This window comes from Mus musculus, chromosome 6 (genome assembly GCF_000001635.26).
Source record: "Mus musculus strain C57BL/6J chromosome 6, GRCm38.p6 C57BL/6J".
NCBI lineage: Eukaryota > Metazoa > Chordata > Mammalia > Rodentia > Muridae > Mus > Mus musculus.
This window is the reverse complement of record NC_000072.6, coordinates 28,925,563-28,952,029: the sequence shown is the minus strand read 5'-3', so window position 1 is coordinate 28,952,029 and position 26,467 is coordinate 28,925,563. Positions and strand designations below refer to the sequence as shown.

At 46.0% G+C, this 26,467-nt stretch overlaps 1 protein-coding gene across 1 annotated transcript in view; it reads right to left on the bottom strand.

The window, feature by feature from the left end:
- Positions 1-16,867: 16,867 nt before the first annotated feature.
- Snd1 (staphylococcal nuclease and tudor domain containing 1) overlaps positions 16,868-26,467 on the bottom strand; it is a 454,826-nt gene continuing 445,226 nt past the window's right edge. Inside the window, exon 17 of the mRNA XM_006505142.3 lies at positions 16,868-18,663. Within this exon, the coding sequence (XP_006505205.1) occupies positions 18,616-18,663 (48 nt within the window). The 3' untranslated portion in view covers positions 16,868-18,615. The remainder of the gene's footprint in view (positions 18,664-26,467) is intronic.

Genomic DNA, 26,467 nt, shown 5'->3' with positions numbered 1-26,467 from the left:
TTTTTCCTACTATCTTCAAATGCAAATTCAAATTCCATCACTTTTTGATTGATTTTTAGGTCAAATTTTCCAATGATTTTTGCATTGCTAAGGTATCTCTTTCTTGTTTAGTTTCTATTGGAATGTCTTATTTCTGAACTTCATAGAAGTTGTTCCTTCTGTTATCAATTCGAGTACCTTAAACACACTTATTTTAAAGTATTTGTTTCATCACATTTTTAAAAATGTATTTTATGTGTATATAAGTATGTCAGGTCCTTGCGCATGCCTAGTGTTTGCAGAGATCAGAAAATAGTACCATACGCCCTGGAACTGGAGTTACAGACAGTTGTGAGCCAACATGTGGGTATAAGAAGTTGAATCCAGCGTCCTCTAAAACAGTAACCAGTGCTCTTAACTGCTGGGCATCTCTCCAGCCCTCTTGTTTCATACAGGTTGAATGACATCTGTGAGGATCTGCTGATTTCTCCTAGCATGAGAGTTCTCCCCTCGATTTGGAACTCTCAGTGGGAAGATTGCCTGGTTTCTCTGCTGAGTGTTTTTACCTTTGTCTTGGCTACCTTTTGCTTTATCATCGGTTGGCACCCTGGGGACCACCAGTCCACCCCTGCCCTTGTGACGAGTGTATCATACTGGGGAAGTGTGTTCAATAAACACATCCACATGGCAGGCAGGAGTGATGATGCAAGGCAGGGAGACAAAGATTGCAGGGGAGGAAAGTCATTTAAACAGATCCTGGAAGTGATATAGCCGTACAACACACAGGGTGAAGATGAAGGCAAACATGCCAGGAATCTCCACAGCCGTAGCATTTCAAGTATGTCGGGAACAGTTGACTGGTAAGTCGACTGATATTTGCTAAGCAGTTGAAAGTATACAGAGTGGGTACGTGCAAGAACAGATTTCTGCGTGATGTTTATTGATGAGTCAAGTTTGGGCCTAAATCATGTGCCGCTCTCTAAGAGGCAATGAAGACCCATCACAGGGCTATGCCCATCTCCTATCCAAACAGGAGTCTGACAATAGCTGCTGCCATCACCACTTGAGAAGTGTCTTAGTTAGGGTTTTATACTGCTGTGAACAGACACACCATGACCAAGGCAACTCTCATAAGGACAACATTTAATGGGGGCTGGCTTACAGGTTCAGTGGTTCAGTCCATTATCATCAAGGTGGGAACAACATGGTGGCATCTAGGCAGGCATGGTGCAGGAGGAGCTGAGAGTTCTACATCTTCATCTGAAGACTGATAACAGAAGACTGACTTCCAGGCAGCTAGGATGAGGGTTTTAAAGCCCACACCCACAGGGAAACACCTACTCCAACAAGGCCACACCTACTCCAACAGGGCCACACCTTCTAATAATGCCACTCCCTGGGCTGAGCATATACAAACAATTAGAAGAAGTAAGTCCCAATCCCATATAATAGAAATGTGGAAGCTGGAGAGATGGCTCAGAAATGGTTAAGAGCATTTACTGCTCTTGCCGAGGGTGTCAGCAGCGGGTCCTGGTGTCAACAGAACACCTTTTCCAGCTGTGGGTCACTTGCTGGCACCATCTGGAAGCAGAGAACAGGAAGAAGGTGTGGGACCTATGGTGACAGAGAGCTGCCGGATAGCAGGCCATGTGGTGAACTCGATGGATTGTAGGAAGAGGTCATTCCAGGGATGTCAACAGATTCCCTGTTGGGGATGGGAGTGGCAGAAGCTAGAAAGGCTTTGTCACAGGCAGGCAGTCAGCCTGAGAACAACTGCCCAGTGAGCATGTGCTGAGCCCAGGCACTGGGCGCTGGGATTGGCTCTAGATGGGTCAAACGGCCATGCTCCTTAAAGATGCATTGGTGATGAAGCAGGGTCCAGGTCCTGGTCCAGAGCCTGCTACCTCCACAGAGAGGCTTGTTTAATGCTCACAGTTCCTTAGGGAAGGTGCTTTTGTTTCATTTTTCAAGGTAACTGGAAAGAAAAGGAGACTTGAAGGGTTACGTGATTTAGCCCAAATCACCCTGCTGGTTTACAGGGATTTGAACCTGAGTCTGAAGAAGAGCTGTGCTGCCATCATCAGAGAGCGGCAGCGGCGCTAACTCAACTCCATACAGGGAGGGTGGATTAAGGATCCCTCCTGGAGAAGAGGCTCTACGATCATAACTCCTAGGGATACCTGTGTACTACTTAACCAGAAACACTCAAAAACAAAAAAAAAAAATCTACAGGGTAGAAAAATCCTTGGAGCTTGCTTATTCAGGGCCCGCGGGGTTGATCCCTGTCCTCACAACCGCCATGACCCCTAAGTTCCTTCTTCCTTGTTGGACATCTAAAACCCTTCTAGAGTGCCTCTTCTGCAGGCTTCCTTTAATACATGTAACGGTTGGGGTGTGTTATACCATGGGCTGGGACAGGTATATCTCCATTTTCTTCATACAAGTAGGAGCATAGGTCATTCGTTCAGTCGACGAGAAGTTGCCAAATTAATTGCCCTACTTCAGAGGTAAAAATCCACTCCCCCAGAGGCTAGGGTTTGCTGGGGTCCAACTGGAATGGAAGCCCCCTATGTCTGGTCCCCTGGTGTCCCAAGCACAGATACTGCGCTCGCGCGCCCCCTTGTGGTTACCATGAGCGCTGCGGGTGAATGCACCATCTTCAGGGACCTGGAGGCTCCCTGTGGGGCCCAAAACTCTTTGGGGGCTCCTGCCAAGACTTTTCCAACGCCCTTTCCCTTTCCGTGTCCTAAAAGCTTTACCCCACATCTTCTTTCATGCCTAGTCCCCAAGTGCCCTCTCCCTCACGCTCACACCACTCTTTGCAGGCTCATCTGGAGCTTAGATTTCAGTGCAGAGGTGGAAATGGATCCTCTCACCTGTCCCCAGGATCTGTTTGCATTCACGGTTTGCTCTGGGGCTGAGACCCCTGAAGCCAACCATCTGCTTGCTCATGTTGACGCTGAGGTGACATGTCCTCTCCCTCAGCTGTCTGTGGCTTATCAGAGGTGCTGCTAGCCGCATTGTGGGTCCCTCTCAACGACCATAACTCTGAAAATGTGTCATTCTAACTGAGAATTGGCTCAGCAGCCAGACCCAGGAGGGTTCCATGCTAATAGAACATATCTTGAAGCAGCATAGGGAGACACGGGAGTAAATCTTGCATGGACAGACGGGTTTGCCAGGACTTGACTACAGGCCTTGAAATTCCTCCTTGAACACAAGCCATCTTACCCACAGGCCTCTCTCTGTCCCCGGGAGCCTTTCTGGGTTTATGACCAGGGTTCCAAGCCTTGGAACCACTCCGCACATCTATCGGGACAGCAGGGGTAGGGCCTCTTGTTCTTGGGAGCCACAGTGGGAAGAGCAACAACTGTCTGGCTGACAGAGACACAGAAGTGGCAAGAGTTCAGAAGGGAAGGGGGTGGGTGTGGCTCCACAGGAAGGGATGATTAAATAGACTGAATTCACGGGAGAGTCCTATCTGCTCACAGGACACCCATCAGTGCACCCAAATGGACCTGCACAAGGGAACATCGCCAATAATGAAGTTCTCATACGAGCAGATGGGAATCCTCGGATCTTCCATTCACCAGGTTCATGAATAAGTGACTGTGTGAACACATTCGTGATAAACACTTAGCATGTCTGATTCTCAACAAAGGCTCTGCTGCTCCCACTGCCTCTGCCCCTTCCTCTCCCTCCCCTCCCCACCCTCCCTCCTCTTCTTTTTTGGCTATTGTTGTGGTGGTGGTGGTTGGAGACAGGGTCTCTCTATAAAGCGTTGAATATACTAGATCAGGCTGGCCCCGAACATCAGCCTGTCTCCAGGCTTAAAGGCGTGTGCCAATGCCTTCTTTTTAAAAGCACCCGAGAGGAGCTAGTCGGAAGATTCTCTTACTTATTAAGTTTGGTTCAGCAGACAATGGAATCCCAGACACCTCCAAAAGGAGATGGAAAGAATCCAATAAATAGCACTCCTATTTTCTGCCCAGGCTCAGAACAAATTGAAAAGTCAGCACGGAGTGAGAGGTGATGGAGAAGTCAGACAAACCTTTCCTGCTAGCCTAGCCTGCGCTGAAGGACGCATTGGTGTGAGAAAGGAATGACCTGCCAATCCAACCTCAGGGGAAGCGGACATTCTCACAGGGAAAGTGAACAGACGGGTGTGGAAGAGGCCAAGTGTTACACAGATGCAACCCCATCCACGTGGAAGAGTGCTTACCCCGTTCTCTACATGCTAGTTGGTCCTTCTCAGGAAGTCAGGCATGGCAGTTCGCACCTGTAATTCCACATTCAAGAGACTGAAGTACAAGGAACCTGAGTTCCCATGCCAGCCTGGGCTACCTACAAGACCCTGTCTCAAAACAAAATAAAAAAATTAAACCACAAAACCAAAACAACAAATCAATACAGTTATTTTCAAACTCTAGAATATCAAGTGGATCTGTAAGGGACTAGGATCCTAGTATCAACCTGAGCTCTGGACCAGGAAGGGCGCTCGAGAGGCAGGCAGAGGGAGGCAGGTGGGTAGGAGGAACTATTCCCATGTTCTTGTTCTGCCCTGCAAGCCCAGCTCTGACGGACCACTTTGCGGAGTTCTTCTTCCATCCCCTCAGCCCAGCCCCTCCTCTGCAGAGTGCGAAAGTCTCGCGTTAACACTTTCACATTAAACTCTAATGGCTGACAAGCCTTTTCTCCTCCATAATTTAAAAGCAATTGTTAAAAGCAGGCCAGCTCTTGTTAACACCAATGAATATCTAATACAAATAGCACGATTTCAGAGAGAGCAAGACGGCAAAGTGAAAAATTCCAAGCCAGTAAAGAGGAAGGTCTTCCTTCCACAGCAGAGGGGAAAGTGAGCAAAGCCACGGGCCAGTGTGGGGCCAGCGGGAAGGCTCTGCAGAGTACAGACTGGTATATTCTAAACAGACTTGCATGGTCTAAATAGGATGGCACAAGGAGCTTCCAGATCTGAATCCAGAAGCTGTTCACGGAATTGGGAATCTTCTCTGACAGCTGTGCACATGTTCAAGCCCCCCCCCCCCCGTTATCCCCCTATTGTACACGCACACCCGGACACACAGACACACACACACATTTTGGTTCTTTTTTTTTTTTCTCTCCTTTAGGTTTTGGTATTTTGAGTCATGATCTTACATAAGTGAAGCTGTCTATAGTCTTTATATCGGAATGTGTCTGTGTGCTATCATACCTGGCTTTGTGGGTTTTTTTTCATAGTTTAAATGTAATTAATTTTATTTATTATTTGTATATGCCTGTGAAGTGTGTGTACCGGCTGGTTTTGTGTCTACTTGAGTTATCACAGAGAAAGGAGCCTCCCTTGAGGAAATGCCTCCATGAGATCCAGCTGTAAGGCATTTTCTCAATTAGTGATCAAGGGCCCATTGTGGGTGGTGACATCTCTGGGCTGGTAGTCTTGGGTTCTATAAGAGAGCAGGCTGAGCAAGCCAGGGGAAGCAAGCCAGTAAGGAACATCCCTCCATGGCCTCTGCATCAGCTTCTGCTTCCTGACCTGCTTGAGTTCCACTCCTGACTTCCTTTGGTGATGAACAGCAATGTGGAAAGTGTGAGGTGAATAAACCCTTTCCTCCCCAACTTGCTTCTTGGTCATGATATTTGTGCAGGAATAGAAACCCTGACTAAGACAGTGTGTTATGGTGGGATGTGTGTGCAAGTGTGCGACGGTGCAAGTGTGGAGACCAGAGGGAAGTGGAGTTGGTTCTGTCTTTCATGGTCACTTTGGAGATCAAACTTAAGTCATTGGGGGTGGTGAGGCCAATGCCTTCCTTAGCCAACTGAGCCCTCTGGACAACCCAGAGTCTTTTCTTTGAAAACGTAAATCATTACATGGGAGTGACTGCAGTTAGGGGTGGGGCTTGACCTGGGGTAGGGGAGGGGCCTTGGTAGATTGCCTTTTCATTCAGGGATGAGTTCTTGTGGGGAAAATGACAAACACTATCTCCTTCTTAGTCTGGGTGGGAGTCAAAGACAACAAAAGTTCTCTCTGGCCCTTCCAAGAAGACTACGCTTGCGTATATTTAGAGCTGACCTGACATTAATGTATGATTTGAAAAACTTTATAATGACTTCATGTTGGGGGTGTCTCTCCTCTATGCCCAAGGAACACTAAATGGACAAAGAGAGATTCTTTCGAGAAAAAGGCAAGCTAAGCCCAGGCTTAAAACAGTCCACACATATAATATTTCAATAAAGCATGATTTTTCAGTAATCACTACTCAACTCACGTGAAAACCAGACCCCGACCACACTGGCAGAAACCGTGGTTTCAGATCTGTTGAGAATCAGATCACAGACAGTGTGCTTCCGTGTGTTTGAGTTGGTAAGTGAGACAACTTTAAACAGCACAAAAATTAGACTTTTAAAAGGCAGAGTAAGACTTGACAAGTGCAAATGGATCCCTCAGAAATAAAATTATGATCACTGAAGTTACATGCAGTGCATAGATCCAGCCAAAGGTTATGTCACAGGCCCCCCAGACCTTAGCACAACTGAGTCCATGATAGAAGTACATACACATCAGGTCATAAAGAAAGCACCACTTGCCAGAAGGAAAACAAAGACCTGGTTCTGGGAGTCTCTAAATGTACTAACCTTGATTTTTGACTTCTGTAGTTTAGCTTCTGACTTACGTTCTTGTTGACTGGAGTGTATCAACCCAGAATACGGTTTCTGTGCTTAAAAGCTCACCCTGAGAAAGGCTCAGGACTACACTGGAATCCTGAACACTCCATGTAGTTCCTTATAATGATTTCCTATTGGCTTAAGCTGACAATCACAGCACCAAGCCCATTACCGGAGTCTGATCCCCAAAGCCCACACTGAGGTGGAAGGAGAGAGACAATGTACAAAGCCATCCTCTGATCTCCGTGTGCGTGTGGTGGCATGCACCACTCCCCACCATGGACACACACACTAATAATAACAACAATAACAATGATGATAATGACAATAAGGATAAAAACAACTTTAAGAAATGTATTTTTAAGTCACCAGTGTCTGTGCTTGTCACCATTTCTAAAGGAACCAAGCTGATGTGTGTGTGTGTGTGTGTGTGTGTGTATGTGTATATGTGTATATGTGTATATGTATATATATACATATACACATGCACACACACACACATATATATATATTGCATATACATCAAGTGGGGGGATTATTAGTATGGCTAACAAGCTGTGGACTGAGCCATCCAACAATGACCTCCGTGGAAAGTCCAAGAATCCTGTAGTTGATCAGTCCACGTAACTGGCTGTCTCAGAAGTTCCAATCTGGTTCAGGAGTCCTGGGGATCTCTAGAGAGCTGCTGGTGTCCAGTCTATATTGGATTCCTGTAGAAAAGGGTCCTAAGACCAGTGAAGGACTGCTTATGTGACAGGGTAGATGAACTTGCCAGGGGAAGTGAGGGCAGGCAGGGGACAGGTAAATGCTTCCTTTGTCATGCCTTTTGATGTGCGCTGCCACCAGAAAATCTTGTCCAGGGTTATGGTGAGTCTTTTCACCTCAAATGATCGAACCAAGAACCCCGCCCACCCACCCATGGTTGTGCCCTGCCGCTTGGGGCTTTGGTTGATTGACAACCAAGGCCAACCATCACAGGGTCTGAAAGAGATCACGCTGGAAAGGGAAAAGTTCAGAGGACCTTGGGATGAACGAAAGTTAAGTGCGACATGCCGGAATCTGACTTGAGTGCACTCAGAGGGTTAGCCCAGTGCTAGACACCTGCAATACAAAACAAAGGGAAGCTTTTGTTGAGTCTGAGGGTAAACCCCAGCTACCTGAGGGGCTACGGAGGGGATCGTAAGTTCAAGGCCTGCCTGGGCTACAGAGCTAATGCAGGGCCAGCCTGCATAACTTGATGAGATCTTGTCTCAAAATAAAAAATACAAAAGTTCAGGAAGAGACTGGGGATATAACTCAAAGATAGTGTGCTTCCTTGACATGCGCAGGGCCTGGTTCAACCCTCCAGCCTGAAAAGAGGAGGGGGAGGAAGGACGAAATGAAGATTAGAGGGAAAAGGAGGGGCTAGGAGGTGGCTCTGTGGGTAAAAGCACTTATTGCTCTTTAGGTAGACCAAGGTTCAGTCCCTAGGACCACTTGGTGACTCACAACTTTCAGTAACTGATGTTTGGGCAGCAGTGGGGCGGTTGGGGGTAACCAACACCCTCTTCTGGCTTCCATGGGCTCTTGTACACATGGTGTGCATATACATACACTCAGGTATGTACACACATATAAAGTAAAATGATGTCTGAATTTTTAAAAGACTAGAGTTAAAAAAAAAAAAAGCAACATAGAAGATAATAAGACCAGAGAGGGAGGCGTTGGAACCCAGAGTTGTTTGGAAAATCAACAAACTCCTAGCTAGACGGAGAACAAAAACAACGATCTAAATAGCTGAGGCCAGAACTGGAAACAGGAACATTAGACCAGCAGGTAATATTTGAATAATTTTATGAGAACAAATTACATAACATACTCTAAGGAGACACATTCCTAGAAACACACAAATTATCAACACTAAATTCAGAAGAAATAAAAATCTGAGCAAACTCATAGCAAATAAAGAAATTGGAGCAGTAATGAAAAATTTCCAAAACAATAAAAGCCCATGTCTAGGTGACTTTACTAGTGAATTCTATTAAACTTGGACAAGAACACTGGCAAACCTATAAATCCAACATTACCCTGATACCAAGCCAGACAATCACCAAACAAGAAAAGTGCACACTGGTATCCATTTCAAATACAGATGTAAAAATCAACACCAAAATACTAGGGAGTGAGTTCTAGCAGCATATTACAAAGGACAAGAGGTTTTTACAAAGAATTTTGTGATGGTTCAACATATGGAAACCAAAGTATATACATTACACTAGTGTATTCTGAGAGAAGGAAAGGAAAACTTCATATGACCATAGGTGGTAAAGAACCAGCATCCTTTTATAATAATAATAAAAAATATTCAGAAATGTAGGAATAGAAAGGACATTCTTTAATGCAATAAAAAGACCCTACACAACTCATTGAAGTCAAGCTGGTGCCTACATAGAGCCTTCATACCTGCATGCTAGCATCTTTGTTACAGGAAGGAACTCTGAACATTACCAAAGTAGAAATGTAAGTACCAACGCAATCACAAACCCTTGGATCTACAGTGGTGCCTTGCCTGTAAGATACACTAGTGCAACAGTGGCATAAAACCTGTGGAAGTCACCAACCAATGTGTAATTTGACTTAAAGCCCATGCCATGAGATGGGACCCATACCTGACATTTATAGGCTACAAAGTCAACACAAACAAATTAATTGCATGTCTACAAATTAGAAATGGACAACAGAGCCGAGCATTAGGAAAATAACTCCATTTACAATAACATCAAAGAGAATATAATTCTTTATAATAAATTTAATCAAGGAAATAAGATTTTTATACCCAAACCTGTAAAATATTGTTGAAAAATATCAAGAGCTAATAAGTGGATGCTCACAGATTCATGAACTTGAAGACAATAGAAATACTTCCCAAACAGACCTACAGATTCAGAGTCAATGAAATCCCTATCAAGATCTTGGAATTCTTTTCTACAGAAACACTCTCCACAGAACAGCAAGGGTTGTGGAAAGCCACTCTTAAGAACCACAAAGCTGGAAAACACAGACTTCCTAATTTCAAAATGTATTAAAAGGCTACGGTGATGATGATGATGACGATGTCGACTACAATATGCAAGTACAGAAGAGTAGTAAAAATGTCAATACAAAGGCCACATATGAGAGGGCACCATTTATGTGGAATACCCAAAGAGATGGCGCACGGTGTCTGTCAAGAGTTTAGAGAAAAAGTATGTGATTAATGGTTTATGGGGTTGCTTTGGGGATAAAGAATATTCTAGAACTAGACACTAGCATTTTTGTGGCAGCCCAACCTAAGAAAACATAATTATTAAAGGTTTCTCGACTTGGTTGTCCTCCTCCTATTTTCTGAAGTAATTATTCAGAGCTCATGACACTTCGCTCCTATATGCTTATTGAAGTACGTTTATGCATATGAAAAACGCACATTCTCTTGCATAATTGCCATGGATTTTCACACTAAGACTATTAGCAAGGATTACTTGGTAATATCTAATTGAGATTTGTCTCATTGTCTTAAAAATGTCCTCATTAGTCAGCAATTGTCCTCATTAGTCAGCTTCCGGTGATTATAATGGAGCACCCAAGGCAATTAATTACCAAAAGGAAACTTTCCAGCTGGGGTTCTGGAGGCTCCAGATTCAGGTGTAGCTACCTGCTCTGGGCCACGGGTGGGCGTGCTGATGGCAATGACAGAGAGTGTGTCAAAGCCAGAAACAGAGACGCGGGAAGTCAGGCCTCGAAAGGGACCACAATTTTTGTTTCTTTTTTTTTTTCTAGACAGGATTTTGCTGTACAGTTCTTGAATTCACCATGTAGCCCAAGCTGGCCTCAGACGTGTGTGGCCATTACTCTGCCTCAGCCTCCTGGATGCTGCAATCACAGCTGTGCTCCACAATGCCCAGCTTCCACGATCCCTTTCCGGGGCCGGTTCCCCAGTGATCTGAGGGCTTCCAGTAAGCGCCACAAGGTTCTGCACCCTGGGGAACAAGCCTCTAACCTTTGAGGAGCAGTCAACATCAGATGACAGCCATGTGCTTTTTGAGACAGTTTGTTAGAATGGGGATCAACACTGGTGTGTTGCTCTTCCGTTTTAAGCTATCTCAGAAAAGCCCTTCGCTTCCAACCCTTCCCTGTTATTCTCTTGTCACTGGAAAAAAAGAAAAAAAGAGTGAATTAAGAGTCATTCCAGGGCTGGAGAGATGGCTTAGCAGTTTTAAGAGCACTGTCTATTCTTCTAGAGGTCCTGAGTTCAAATCCCAGAAACCACATGGTGGCTCACAGCCATCTGCAATGGGATCTGACGCCCTCTTCTGGCATGGAGGTGTACATGTAGATAGAACATCATTCTTTAAAACAGAATCATAGGTCGGGCATGGTGGCACACGCCTTTAATCCCAGCACTCGGGATTAAAGAGACAGGCGGATTTCTGAGTTCGAGGCCAGCCTAGTCTACAAAGTGAGTTCCAGGATAGCCAGAGCTACACAGAGAAACCCTGTCTCAAAAAAACAAACAACAACAACAACAACAACAACAACAAACCAGAATCATACCAGTCAGGTCTCGTTCTCTGCAGCGATTGGTTTCCTCACCCCATCATTCTGTGCATGATTGCATATAAGAGGATGCTAAACATTTCAAACTTGGGGCTGGAGGGATGGCTCAGTGGTTAGGAGCACTGACTGCTCTTCCAGAGATCCTGAGTTCAATTCCCAGCACCCACATGGGGTGGCTCACAGCCATCAGTAATGGGATCTGATGCCCTCTTCTGGTGTGTCTGAAGAGAGTGACAGTATGCTCATATACAGAAAATAGATAAGTCTTTTTAAAAAAATTTCAAACTTAAAGAAAAGCTTCCTTAACAGGGGAGACATCTCAGCAACTAAAGGCACTGTGTGTGTCTGTGTCTGGAGCCCTGAGTTTGATCCCTGGAACCAGATAAAGACCCCTTCATACCTCTATATGTATACCAAGGTGCCCATCCCCACACCTACACACATTAAAAATAATTAACTAAGTTAACTCAACCTTCCCCTTGAACTTTTTTTTTCCCAAGACAGGGTTTCTCTGTATAGCCCCGACTGTCCTGGAACTCACTTTGTAGACCAGGCTGGCCTCAAAAATCTGCCTGCCTCTGCCTCCTGAGTGCTGGGATTAAAGGTGTGCGCCACCACGCTCGGGCGAGGGGGAGGAGGAGGGGAAGGGGAAGGGAGACGGAGAGGGGGAGAGGAGAAGGAGAGGGGAGAGGGGGAGGGGGAGGGCGGCCACAACAGATGTGGTACATACTTGTAATCCCAGCACTTCCTGGAGATGGAGGTAGAACTGAGAATTAGAGGCCAACCTGCACTACACAAAACCCTGCCTAAAAAAAGAAAGGAAAAAAGAAAAAAAGAAGGAAAGAAAAATGAGAAAAACAGTCAAAACTAGCATCACTAGCATCGTAAGGACCAGTGTTTGGAGCCTAACACCCATGAAACAAGCCAGGCATCCTCACTATGGCCTATAAACTCTGCTTTGAGGAGGGCAGAGAGAAGGTCACCTGGGCTTGCTAACTTCTAGCCTTGCTGAGAAGGCTCAAGACTCAAGTTCAGCCAGGCAGTGGTGGCACACGCCTTTAATCCCAACAATTGGGAGGCAGAGGCAGGTGGATTTCTGAGTTTGAGGCCAACCTGGTCTACAGAGTGAGTTCCAGGACAGCCAGGGCTACACAGAGAAATCCTGTCTCAAAAAACAAACAAACAAACAACAACAAAAAGACTCCGGTTCAGGGAGAGACCTTGTCTCAAAAGGAATGGCGGGGAAGGGGTAGAGGTGGCCACCTGACACCCTTTTCTGGCCTCTGGCACATAGCCAGGTAAGTGCATATACACACACACACACACACACACACACACACACACACAATAAATAAATCTCTTTTTTAAATGGAGAAAAAAGAAAATGACTATTCTGCCACAATAACGTCAGCTGCATGTGGACCTGGGCTTTGAAACGTGACTGTCCTCTGCCTTGTGTTCTCATTCAGATTTTAGCTGTTGCCCCAACTGTGTCTTCTCTGCTTGATTCCCCAACCTGAGGTGGTGAGGTTTCATCTTTTTTTTTTTTTTTTACATCTGGTCTCCTCTCGGACCTGGACCACTTTGTGATTTCAGCACACCTATCTATCAGAGCGTCCCTCGTTCAGGTTCCATCTGAAGTTTTCTCAGATCACATCCGGGCTATGCATCTCTGAGAGGAACAGCACAGAATCGATGCCGCACTCTTCTCGCAGAGGCCTGGCAGGAGAGCGCAGATTCAATTTGTCCCACACTGACAATGTTAACCTTGATTAGCAGTTTGAGGTGGCGACTGCCAGGCTTCTCCCCTGAAGTCCTCTCTTCCCCTTAGGTGATCGATAAGTATTGTGAAGCTCTGTGATGCCCGTCACTCTTCATTTTCCACTCACTAGTTTTAGTAGGCATGATGCTTCTTAGCTGAGTTAATTATTACTATAAGGGTTGTCAAATCTTCTGACTCATCAGTCTTTCTGCATTTATTAGTTGGTTTTCTATAAATAAGAAAAGGCCTGGGACTATGGCTCATGGTAGCGTGCTTGCCTAGCCTGTGTGGCATCCTTGGGTCAATCCCTACCACCTCAGAACCGTGACCAGATGTGGTGGTGCACGCCTTTAATCCCGGCCCTTGGGAGGCAAAGGCCTGAGGACCTCTGTGAGTTTGAGGCCAACCTCGTCTACACAGTGAGATGCTGTTTTAAAAATGAAAAAGAAAAGGCTTTGTCATTCTCTCTTTCTTTTTTCCTCCTCTCAGTATATGCTTATGGGTACATAATTCATAACTTGAGTTATAATGTGTTATTGAAATTTAATTTGATGATCAAATATTTACCACTGAGAAGCCATTCATATTGGCTAAGAAGTATATCCTTGGTTCCCGGCACAAGAGATATCAGACATATCTTACAATTTTCCTTCCTTCTCCTTGGATGGTACAATTTCATCACTGACTTACAGTTCTTTTTATTGGTCGATGATTAGAAACCACAGTTTAAGCTCTTAGTGGGCCCTTTGCTATGTGATGGTCATGTTCTGGGGCTCGAGTTGACAGATCTCTCTGTCTCTCTCTCTGTGTCTCTCTCTCTCTGTCTCTCTCTGTCTCATCTCTCTGTCTCTCTGTCTCTGTCTCATCTCTCTGTCTCTGTCTCTCTCTGTCTGTCTCTCTCTCTCTGTCACTCGTTCACTCGTTCTGGTAGTTTAATTGTTAACTGTTGCATTTTCATTCTGTTGCTGTGATAAACCCTTGACCAAAAACACAACAGGAGGAAAGGATTTGTTTGGCCCACGATTCTTCGCTGAGAGAAGTCAGGGCATGGAACCCAGAGGTGGGAACTGTGGAGGACCACTACTGGCTGGCTCGCTCTGTGGCTCGCTCACGGGCTCATGCTTAGCTACTTTTCCTATGCAACCCAGATCCACATCTGTCGAGGGACGGTGCTGCCCACAATGGGCTGGACCCTCCTATACCAGTTAAGAGTCAAGACAAGTGACCATGGACGTGTCCGCAGGCCACTCTATCTAGGCAGTCCCTCAGTGGAGGCTTTCCTCTCCATTAGGCTGTCTAACTGACAGCTAATGGTAACCAGGACCCCCTACTGTCACCGTTTAGAATCATCTGGGAAGACTGAGGGATTGTCTTGATTACATTGATTGGTGTGGGAAGACCTACCCTAAAAGTGCGTGATGCCGTCCTTGGATTTGGGTCCGGGAGCGCAGAATGGAATGAGAGAGCAGAGTTCTGGCAAGCACGCATGCATTCGCTTTGCTCCTAACAGCATGTAACCAAGAGCTTCAAGTTTCTGCATTGTCTTTCCTCAAATAGTGGATGGTAGCTTGGGCTTGTGAGCTGAATAAGTCCTATGTCCTTTACAGTAGCCTTTGTCGGGGCATTGTCGGGGCAACACAGAGGAAGCAGCGGCTCTTTTCTTCCCACGGCTCAGTCCATCTCCACGTATGCAGCTGCTGGTGCATAGTGACATGCCAAGACCCACTTGACTAGAACACTATTTTCTCCTCTCCATGCTTATTAATGCAAAACAAAACAAAACAAAACAAAACAGCTGTTTGTTTGTTTGCATATGTTTTTGTACTTTTGGAAGAATGGCCAGCCTGGACTACATAATGACCAGGCTGGTCAGAGCTATCTAGCTTGACCCTTTTTCAAAATACAAGCAAGGATGGGGAGAGAGCCAGGCAGTAAGGTGCTAGTCTCACAAGAATCAAGGTCTGAGTTAATCTCCCAAACCTGTCTTAAAAAGCCAGGCATGGTGGCTCGTACTTGTGATCACAGCACTGCTGAGCTAGACAAGGGCATCCCAGGGGCTAGTTAGCTGGGCTAGCCTGTTAGGTGACCTTCAGGCCAGTGGGAGACCCTGTTTCAAAAAAAGTTCTCTGGCTGCTGCATACACATGTACACACACACACACACACACACACACACACAAAACCAAGCATATAGCAGAGTCTATAAGCCATATAGCAGAGTTTTATGGGGCTGGAGAGCTGGCTTAGTGTCCAAGAGATCTTGTTTGATTATCCAGAGGACCTGAGATAGGTTCCCAGTACCCTGTGATGTCAGGTGGTTCCAGCCTGTGCTTTCAGCTCAGGAAATCTGATATTTTCTTCTGGCCTATAAGGGCACCTGTGTATATGTGGCAAACATAAACACAGATAAACATTTTTTTTTTAATTAGAGAAGATTTTTTTACATAACTGGAATCTAACAAATCAATTCTGAAATTCTTGTAGGTTATAGCATGTGTGTGTGTGTGTGTGTGTGTGTGTGTGTGTGTGTGTGTGTAGTTTTTTGAAACCTGGCTGTCCTAGAACTTGTTCTGTGGACCAGGGTGACCTGAAACTCAGCGATCTGCCTGCCTCTGCCTCCCAAGTTCTGGGATTAAAGGCGTGTGCCATCATCACCTGACAACCTTTGATGCATTTAAACAGGAGTCAATAAATTGTTGGGGAATTAAAATCTATTTATAGGCAAGCCACAATTCAGTAGCAAAAGAAAGAAGGAACCAAGTTAAAACAAACAAGCACACAAACACAACAAAACAACAAACCAGCAGCAGTGACTAGTCAGGCATAATGTACAAAAGAGGAAACATTCGTGACTGGCCGGCACATAAAGAGATCCTCGAACCCGGGAGTAACCAAGAAAATGCAAATCAGAAGTCTGAGGAGAGCTGGTTTTTAGTTATCTGCTTTGGGAAGATTAGCTTAGGCAATGGGAGCAGGTGTACCTCACGCCACTTCTGGGGAGAGTGTCGGATGTCACTTGATGCTGAGGGAGAACACACACCTCATGGAACCTGGTGATCATGACTCCATGTGAGAACTGGACAAAGATGCAGATGCATGTCACACAGCATGCTTACGAGTGACCATGCTTGAAATAACACAAGAGTGGAATGATGCCAGGCTTGGCGGCGCACGCCTTTAATCCCAGTACTTGGGAGGCAGAGGCAAGCAGATTTCTGAGTTGGATGCCAGCCTGGTCTACAAAGTGAGTTCCAGGACAGCCAGGGCTACACAGAGAAACCCTGTCTCGAAAAAAAATAAAAACAAACAAACAAACAAACAAACAAAAACAAAACAAAACAAAAAAGATAAATGCCATACAATGTGTTATCGTGATAGAAGATGATGTTACAGGTTAAAGTTGAGAAGCCATTTAAACCCGTTGATGTATACAGATAAGAAACATCATTATTGTCGCGTCTGCTCTCGACCAGCAAGAACGACACAACCACCAGTCCTTCTAACAGCAGTTTATTCAGCAAGCTTCAGTCTTCATCTCTCTTGCTTCAACTTTATCTCTCATCTATCTCCCCCAAACCCCGGGCCTCTTATACTCTCAGTCCCCATCCACTCACAGCAGGCCACATCACCTCACCAGGTACGCAGCTTCAGCCAATCAGGGCGGCAGGGGCACGTCTCCACCAAATATGGACTTGTTTAAACAGCCAGCATCATGGTGCACCTGTGCAGCTCTCACGATGGTCGTGGCTTATTTTCAGGTGTATGAGGAAGTCAGGTGCAAGTCTTAAAGACTTAGCTGCAGTCCCGGGCGCCATCTTGGGACTGCTGCCACACCCGCTCCTCACAATTATATGAGGAAAAACAGCTACAGAATACATAACACTATTTATATCGTTAAGATACTTTTATTTATTTCTATGTGTATTCTTAGTTGTTTTGTCTGCATCGAAGCTTGTGCAGTGCCACAACCCTTGGAACTGGCGTTATAGATGGTTGCTATCCCTGTGGGTGCTTTGATCAGACCTGGGCCTTCTAGAAGGGATTAAAAGGGTGTTGTTGTTGTTGTTTTGAAAAACCCACAACAATTGTAATAGCAGCTATCTCAGAGGATAAAGAAAAGGTGATGTGCATGGATATATTTTTGATAATCTAAAAATAAGGTTTGCTAATTATTATAGCTATTTAGTCCTTTAAATGTTTATTTTATTATTTGTGATTGTTATGAATTTCTCTGTGCACATATGTGCACCAGGTTCCCATAGGCCAGAGGCCAGGTGGCATCTGATCCCACAGAGCTGGAGTTATCAGTTGTTGAGAGGTGCCTAACATGGGTGCTATGATGGGTTGGATATGCTTGGCCCAGGGAGTGGCACTATTTGGAGGTGTGATCTTGTTGGAGTGGGTGTGTCACTGTGGGTGTGGGCTTCAGACCCTCATCCTAGATGCCTGGAAGCTAGTCTCCCCTAGCAGCCTTCTATGAAGATGTAGAACTCTCAGCTCCTCCTGCACCATGCCTGCCTGAATGCTGCCATGTTCCTGTCATGATGATAATGGACTGAACTTCTGAGCCTGTAACCCAGCCCCAATTAAATGTCATCCTTATAAGAGTTGCCTTGGTCATGGTTTCTGTTCACAGCAATAAATCCCTAACCAAGACAGGTGCTGAGAGCCAAACTCTGGTCCTCTGAAAGAGCAGTAAGCACTCTTAATCACGGAACTATCCCTCCAGCCCTTTAGTTAGCCATTTTAAAAGTTTTATGTATGTATGTATGTATGTATGTATGTATTGTGTGTGTGATTGTGTGCATGTGTGTGTGTGTGTGTAACTTACTGGAGTCAGTTCTCTCCTTCTTCCTAATGGGTCTTGGGAATCAAATTTAGGTCATCAGGCTTGGTGATGAGTGCCTTTACTCTCTGGGCCATTGAAACCAGTCCCACTTTCAATACAATCTAAGTATTGATCTATCAGTTCTCTCTTATCAATAAGGGATCTGCCCAAGACCTCAAGTGGTGTCTGAAACCATGGGGAGTATCTTAACCCTTAAACATATTGCACTACATTTCTCCTTCTATCCGCGTACAATGATCAATTTTAATTTATAAATTAGGTCCAGGATGAAACTAAGAACTACTATTATAAAAAAAAAAAATCACGAAGGCTTGTGGCAATTAAACTTGTATGAATGTAGTTTTCTGCTTCTCAGTATCTTCTTACACCTGCAGCTTCCCTATGGAACACATGTCTCAGTCCTATTATCACTCCTGGGCCATTGTTACGTTAGCACTGAGCACCAGGCCCTTCATTCAGTCTCAAGACAAGAGCTGAGTGATAGTCCTACCATAGTATGTAAGGGGTGGGCACACCGAACAGAAAGTGGGGTTTCTATCACAGACAACATACAGCAGGCGTCTTGAAATTTGATCATACCGTTGCTCAAGATGATACAGAATTTAAATCATGTAAATTATTTTTAGTGTACAGTCTGTTTGTTTCCTATGGTGTGGCATAGGCATGCCACATAGAGCAAGCATAGAGAGGTCACAGGAATGTTGCTTCTCTTCATCCCTCGTGCTCAGTCTTGGGCATTGAATGGACTTGCCACTCACTGGGTTATCTCGACAGCTCTAACTTGTTCATTTCTAGAATTTTCCATTTGATATTTTCGGACCATGATTAATTTCAAGTAACTGAAAGAAAACACAAGAGTACTGCTGAGCGTTTGGTAATTAAAAGGAACTCAAACATCGGATAATAAAATTATTAGATATTTATATTGGTGTGGTCTACATATTGCTCACAGTTTAGCGTGCCTAACCCGATGTCTAATAATAAACCACACACAGTCCTCACCTGCTCCAGTTTTCAGCAAATCTCTTTATGTGTATATGCGTTCTGTGTAATGTATATATTTATTGTGTGTACATGTTTGTGTATGTGCGCGTGCTTGTGCGCACACATGTGTGCTCATCAAAGATCTCTTCCTCGGCTGCTCTCCACTTTATTTTTTGAGCTGGGCCAGGGCAGGACAAGCACTTTACGGATGAATCCATTTCTCCAGGCTGCTTCTTGGGTTCCCTTACTGGAGAGGCAGGGATTTGAAGAAGGGTGCACAGAGACCTTGCCTGGGAGAACACACGCTCCAAGGCTCACATACAGCTGCTGGGGAACGCTGTGGGAGCCGGCTTCTCTACGCTCTAGTGATTTCCACAGTGCGTCCTTTGCCTTCTGTCTGCCAAAATTCTACAGCAGTCACCAGGGTGTCTGGCAGCAGAAACTCCCAAGCCCTCCATTAACATGATCACTGCGGGGCCTCACATTAGTGCCCTGAGTTCTGTGAATAGCCAGTTCCCAATTATCTGCCGCTTTCCAAACACCCCAAGTCAGTGACAGCGTTTCCCTGCCACTGCCTCCACAGAAACGCATCTGGGATGCAGCCCGCGTGGGTCATGCCATCTCTGCCTCCGGTTTCTGGGAATGATCTGGTGCCAACTTGAAGGCTTCATTCCGAAGACTGCAGGGCTTGGAGGTCAGGGGCAGGCGGAGGATCTGGAGTCCTCCCTGTGTAAGGGTTGTGCGGCCTGAACAGGAACGCCCCTCCCCGCAACCTAGCGCTCCAGAACCCCTGCAGTTCATCCTGGCCAGAAGCCAGAACAAGCTAGTTCCTGTCTTGCCTCAGGACCTCAGGAGATCCTACCCAGAATTCCCGGATCCCAAGCCTAGTGCCTTGGGGGGGGGGGGGGGGGCGGGGGGCGGGATGGGGCAGGGGTTGGGTAAAGGAAAAGGATAAGGAAGAAAGAATGCAAGCAGAAGGCAGAACTGGGAGTGCTGAGAGCTCAGGAGAGGAAGGAGACGTAAGGGTCTCAGTGCCAGGCAACTTGTGCTAAGCCCATATACCGCATCAATCCTCAGTTTGGGTTTCAGGCTTGTCACACACAGGATGCTCCAGAAAGTATTTCCTGTTTGATACTATACAGGGGGGGGGGGGGAGTGGGGAGGGGGCAGGCATGAAGGGAAAGGACGCCTCAGCGGAGGGAGGTTAGGTGTGTGTGTGTGTGTTGGGGGGTGGTGACAGGTCTTTCTAACCACTAGCTCTCCTCCCTACTCAGCAGGAAGCCTGCCCCTGATGAGAGGCAGAACCTGCAGTGCGAGCCCCATAGCCTTCCCTTCCTGTCCACTCCCGGCCCTCTTGGGGGCCCACTCGGATGATGCCAGAGCTTAGCGGTAGCTGTCCTGTCCTGCTACTCATCTCTCCTCTCCCTCTAAAGTGTGTGTGTGTGTGGGGGGGGGGGGGGGGTTTGAGACGAATCAGGACTTCTGGGCTCTCCTACAGCTCAGCCTGAATCCCCTACCCCCACCCCAGCCCCCCTTTGGAGCCCATCCCTCGCAGGCTTAATTAACTCCACAAAACACTCGATAGCCCTTGGTGATGGGAGCTATAAAATTGCAAAGTCTGATTAAAAATAATAATGAGAATGCCTGGCGCCCATTAGCCTGTTCCTGAGCCCTTAACAAGGATTAATTAATTAACCAGCTCCTTCGCAGAGTGGGGAGCAGGCAGGGTGATGAGCACCCCTTTAGAAGAGGGGTGCCTTAGGTAAGAAAAAACGGTGCTCTGCCGAAGGCTTTGCCTGGCCCACTCTGGACCTTAATAGGGGCCAGGCCATCCAAACAGAGCTCCGGGCCCAGCCTTTAGAAGCATCCGTTTGTGCCAGCCCCTGGCTATGCAGCTTGGAAGGCTGGCTTCCTTGTGTGCGCGTTTCCTACTCTGAAATACTCAGGTGGGGTGGTTGTTTTCCAGGATGCCTCTCAGCTTCGATGTTGGTTGTGACCCCAGCGGCCAGAGGGCCATATGTGCCTGCTCTCTGGGAAGAGGGGGCAGAGTTTTCTAGGAAAAGTATGTCCCCTCCTGTCTTGCAAGGAGAGTTTGGTTTTACCCAGAGACCTGGCCTTCAATCACCTTTTTTTTTTTTTTTTTTTTTTTTTTTGCCTTTTAGATAATGTAATAACTTTGGTTTTTTTAAATAAAAATCTATTTTTAATTGTTATCTGCACATGCGTAACTCATGTATGTGAAGGGCAGGATAACTTGCAGGAGTCGGTTATGCTATGGTTCTGGAGGTTGAACTTAGGTCACCGGGTTTGCACCACCCCCTTCTCTTTACTTATGTGTATGTGTCTGCGTGACTGTATCCTAAGCATATGCAGGCAGCTGAGGAGGCCAGAGAGGGTGTGGGATGCCCGGGAGCTGGAGTCACAGGTGCCTGTGAACTGGTCGCCATGGATGCTGGGAAATGCATGCAGGTCCTCTGGAAGTGCCCTTAACCGGGGAACCATCGGTCCAGTTTCTGTTCTTTTGCATAATATACAACTTACCATTGTAGATGGTTTAATGGTTTATTTTTATACTTGAGATTATAATTATATAATTTTACCCTTCTCTTTTCTCCCTCCAAACTCTCCCAGACACCCCTCCTTGGATGGTTTTGTAGCCTGAAGAACAGCCTATCACTGTGCTCAGCCCGCTGAAGAACAATGCACCTCTCTTAGAAGAGGGAACAAAATACCCATGGAACGAGTTACAGAGACAAAGTTCGGAGCAGAGACTGAAGAAGGACCATCCAGAGACTGCCTCACTTGGGGATCCATTCCATAAACAACCACCAAAACCAGACACTATTGTGGATGCCAATAAGAGCTTGCTGACAGGAGCCTGATAAAGCTGTCTCCTGAGAGGCTCTGCCAGTGCCTGACAAATACAGAAGTGGATGCTCACAGCCATCCATTGGATGGAGCACTGGGTTCCCAATGAAGGAGCCAGAGAAATACCCAGGGAGCTGAAGTGGACTGAAGCCCCATAGGAGGAACAATATGAACCAACCTGTACCCCCAGAGCTCCTTGGAACTAAACCACCAATCAAAGAAAACACATGATGGGTCTCATGACTCTAGCTGCATATGTAGCAGAGGATGGCCTAGTGGGTCATCAATGGGAGGAGAGGCCCTTGGTCCTGTGAAGGTTCTATGCTCCAGTATAGGGGAATGGCAGGGCCAGGAAGCAGGAGTGGGTGGGTTGGTGAGCAGGGGAAGGGGAGAAGGGATAGGGAATTTTCTGAGGGGAAACTAGGAAAGGGGATAACATTTGAAATGTAAATAAAGAAAATATCTAATAAACAAAACAAAACAAAAAAAAACAAAAACCAACAAACAAACCAGCATACCCTCACTGCTCGCATGTGAGGAGCGGGTGTGGCAGCAGTCCCAAGATTCCCCCCCCCCCCCCCCGAGACTGCAGCTAAGTCTTATGACTTGCACCTGACTTTCTCATACACCTGAAAATAAGCCACGACCATCGTGAGAGCTGCGCAGGTGCTCCATGATGCTGGCGGTGTAAACAAGTCCATATTTGGTGGAGACATGCCCCTGCCACCCTGATTGGCTGAAGCTGCGTGCCTGGTGAGGTGGTGTGGCCTGCTGTGAGTGGATGGGGGGCTGAGAGTATATAAGCAGACCTCCCTGGGTGCCCGGGGTCCCCGTAGCAGCATTGAGACCTTCCTGCAATAAAGGCTGTTGAGAAGAATCCGACCGTGTTGTGTCGTTCTTGCTGGTCGAGAGCGGACGCAACACTCGCAGACCTCACTACCTTCAGTACCCACCATGTTTTCACTTTCCAAACTGAAATCCAGGAAACATAACCCCTCCCTGTGGGAAGCCGCCCCCACATTCGCCGTCACAAGATGGCGCTGACATCCTGTGTTCTAAGTTGGTAAACAAATAATCTGCGCATGAGCCAAGGGTATTTACGACCACTTGTACTCTGTTTTTCCCGTGAACGTCAGCTCGGCCATGGGCTGCAGCCAATCAGGGAGTGATGCGCCCTAGGCAATGGTTGTTCTCTTTAAAATAGAAGGGGTTTCGTTTTTCTCTCTCTCTTGCTTCTTGCGCTCTCTTGCTTCTTACACTCTGGCCCGATAAAGATGTAAGCAATAAAGCTTTGCCGTAGAAGATTCTGGTTGTTGTGTTCTTCCTGGCCGGTCGTGAGAACGCGTCTAATAACAATTGGTGCCGAATTCCGGGACGAGAAAAAACTCCGGACTGGCGCAGGAGGGATACTTCATTTCAGAAGCAGAACTACGGATCACGTTTATAAAGGTTCCCGTAACACAGACTGTTGAGAAGGATTCAACTGCCGAATTCAGAACTCATCAGCTGGGGAACGACGGTGATAAAGGTTCCCGTAAAGCAGACTGTTAAGAAGGATTCAACTGTATGAATTCAGAACTTTTCAGCTGGGGAACGAGAGTACCAGTGAGTATGTTTGGCCTTGAATTTTTTCTGGTGTTAGGAGCCCTTTTGTTCTTTTTCACATGCTATCAAGTGATTAAGATAGGGCTGAAAATTCTAGAGGAAATTCAGGACAAGCTATCAGAAGTAAAGCGGGAAGAAAGAGTAGGAACAAAGAGGAAGTATGGTACACAAAATAAGTATACAGGCCTTTCCAAGGGTCTTGAACCCGAGGAAAAGTTTAGGTCAGGTAAGAATACCTGGAGAGAGATTAGAAGAAAAAGAGGAAAAAGGGAAAAGAAGAAAGATCGATTAGCGGAGGTCTCTAGGAGATACTCGTCACTAGATGAGCTCAGGAAGCCAGCTCTTAGTAGCTCTGAAGCAAGTGAAGAATCCTCCTCTGAGGAAACAGACTGGGAGGAAGAAGCAGCCCATTACCAGCCAGCTAATTGGTCAAGAAAAAAGCCAAAAGCGGCTGGCGAAAGTCAGCGTACTGTTCAACCTCCCGGCAGTCGGTTTCAAGGTCCGCCCTATGCGGAGCCCCCGCCCTGCGTAGTGCGTCAGCAATGCGCAGAGGGGCAATGCGCAGAGAGGCAGTGCGCAGAGAGGCAGTGCGCAGACTCATTCATTCCCCGAGAGGAACAAAAGAAAATAGAACAGGCATTTCCAGTCTTTGAAGGAGCCGAGGGTGGGCGTGTCCACGCTCCGGTAGAATACGTACAGATTAAGGAAATTGCCGAGTCGGTTCGTAAATACGGAACCAATGCTAATTTTACCTTGGTACAGTTAGACAGGCTCGCTGGTATGGCACTAACGCCTGCTGACTGGCAAATGATTGCAAAAGCCGCTCTCCCTAGTATGGCCAAATATGTGGAATGGCGAGCTCTGTGGCAGGAGGCGGCACAGGCGCAGGCCCGAGCAAACGCTGCTGCTTTAACTCCAGAGCAGAGAGAGTGGACTTTTGATTTGTTAACGGGTCAGAGAGCTTATTCTGCTAAACCTGATAAGAGGTATCAATGGAAGGTCTTACCACAGGGGATGTCCAATAGTCCTACAATGTGCCAGCTTTATGTGCAAAAAGCTCTTTTGCCAATGAGGGAACAGTTCCCCTCTTTAATTTTGCTCCTTTACATGGATGACATCCTCCTGTGCCATAAAGACCTTACCATGCTACAAAAGGCATATCCTTTTCTACTTAAAACTTTAAGTCAGTGGGGTCTACAGATAGCCACAGAAAAGGTCCAAATTTCTGATACAGGACAATTCTTGGGCTCTGTGGTGTCCCCAGATAAGATTGTGCCCCAAAAGGTAGAGATAAGAAGAGATCACCTCCATACCTTAAATGATTTTCAAAAGCTGTTGGGAGATATTAATTGGCTCAGACCCTTTTTAAAGATTCCTTCCGCTGAGTTAAGGCCTTTGTTTAGTATTTTAGAAGGAGATCCTCATATCTCCTCCCCTAGGACTCTTACTCTAGCTGCTAACCAGGCCTTACAAAAAGTGGAAAAGGCCTTACAGAATGCACAATTACAACGTATTGAGGATTCGCAGCCTTTCAGTTTGTGTGTCTTTAAGACAGCACAATTGCCAACTGCAGTTTTGTGGCAGAATGGGCCATTGTTGTGGATCCATCCAAACGTATCCCCAGCTAAAATAATAGATTGGTATCCTGATGCAATTGCACAGCTTGCCCTTAAAGGCCTAAAAGCAGCAATCACCCACTTTGGGCAAAGTCCATATCTTTTAATTGTACCTTATACCGCTGCACAGGTTCAAACCTTGGCAGCCGCATCTAATGATTGGGCAGTTTTAGTTACCTCCTTTTCAGGAAAAATAGATAACCATTATCCAAAACATCCAATCTTACAGTTTGCCCAAAATCAATCTGTTGTGTTTCCACAAATAACAGTAAGAAACCCACTTAAAAATGGGATTGTGGTATATACTGATGGATCAAAAACTGGCATAGGTGCCTATGTGGCTAATGGTAAAGTGGTATCCAAACAATATAATGAAAATTCACCTCAAGTGGTAGAATGTTTAGTGGTCTTAGAAGTTTTAAAAACCTTTTTAGAACCCCTTAATATTGTGTCAGATTCCTATTATGTGGTAAATGCAGTAAATCTTTTAGAAGTGGCTGGAGTGATTAAGCCTTCCAGTAGAGTTGCCAATATTTTTCAGCAGATACAATTAGTTTTGTTATCTAGAAGATCTCCTGTTTATATTACTCATGTTAGAGCCCATTCAGGCCTACCTGGCCCCATGGCTCTGGGAAATGATTTGGCAGATAAGGCCACTAAAGTGGTGGCTGCTGCCCTATCATCCCCGGTAGAGGCTGCAAGAAATTTTCATAACAATTTTCATGTGACGGCTGAAACATTACGCAGTCGTTTCTCCTTGACAAGAAAAGAAGCCCGTGACATTGTTACTCAATGTCAAAGCTGCTGTGAGTTCTTGCCAGTTCCTCATGTGGGAATTAACCCACGCGGTATTCGACCTCTACAGGTCTGGCAAATGGATGTTACACATGTTTCTTCCTTTGGAAAACTTCAATATCTCCATGTGTCCATTGACACATGTTCTGGCATCATGTTTGCTTCTCCGTTAACTGGAGAAAAAGCCTCACATGTGATTCAACATTGTCTTGAGGCATGGAGTGCTTGGGGGAAACCCAGACTCCTTAAGACTGATAATGGACCAGCTTATACGTCCCAAAAATTTCAGCAGTTCTGCCGTCAGATGGACGTAACCCACCTGACTGGACTTCCATACAACCCTCAAGGACAGGGTATTGTTGAGCGTGCGCATCGCACCCTCAAAGCCTATCTTATAAAACAGAAGAGGGGAACTTTTGAGGAGACTGTACCCCGAGCACCAAGAGTGTCGGTGTCTTTGGCACTCTTTACACTCAATTTTTTAAATATTGATGCTCATGGCCATACTGCGGCTGAACGTCATTGTTCAGAGCCAGATAGGCCCAATGAGATGGTTAAATGGAAAAATGTCCTTGATAATAAATGGTATGGCCCGGATCCTATCTTGATAAGATCCAGGGGAGCTATCTGTGTTTTCCCACAGAATGAAGACAACCCATTTTGGGTACCAGAAAGACTCACCCGAAAAATCCAGACTGACCAAGGGAATACTAATGTCCCTCGTCTTGGTGATGTCCAGGGCGTCAATAATAAAGAGAGAGCAGCGTTGGGGGAT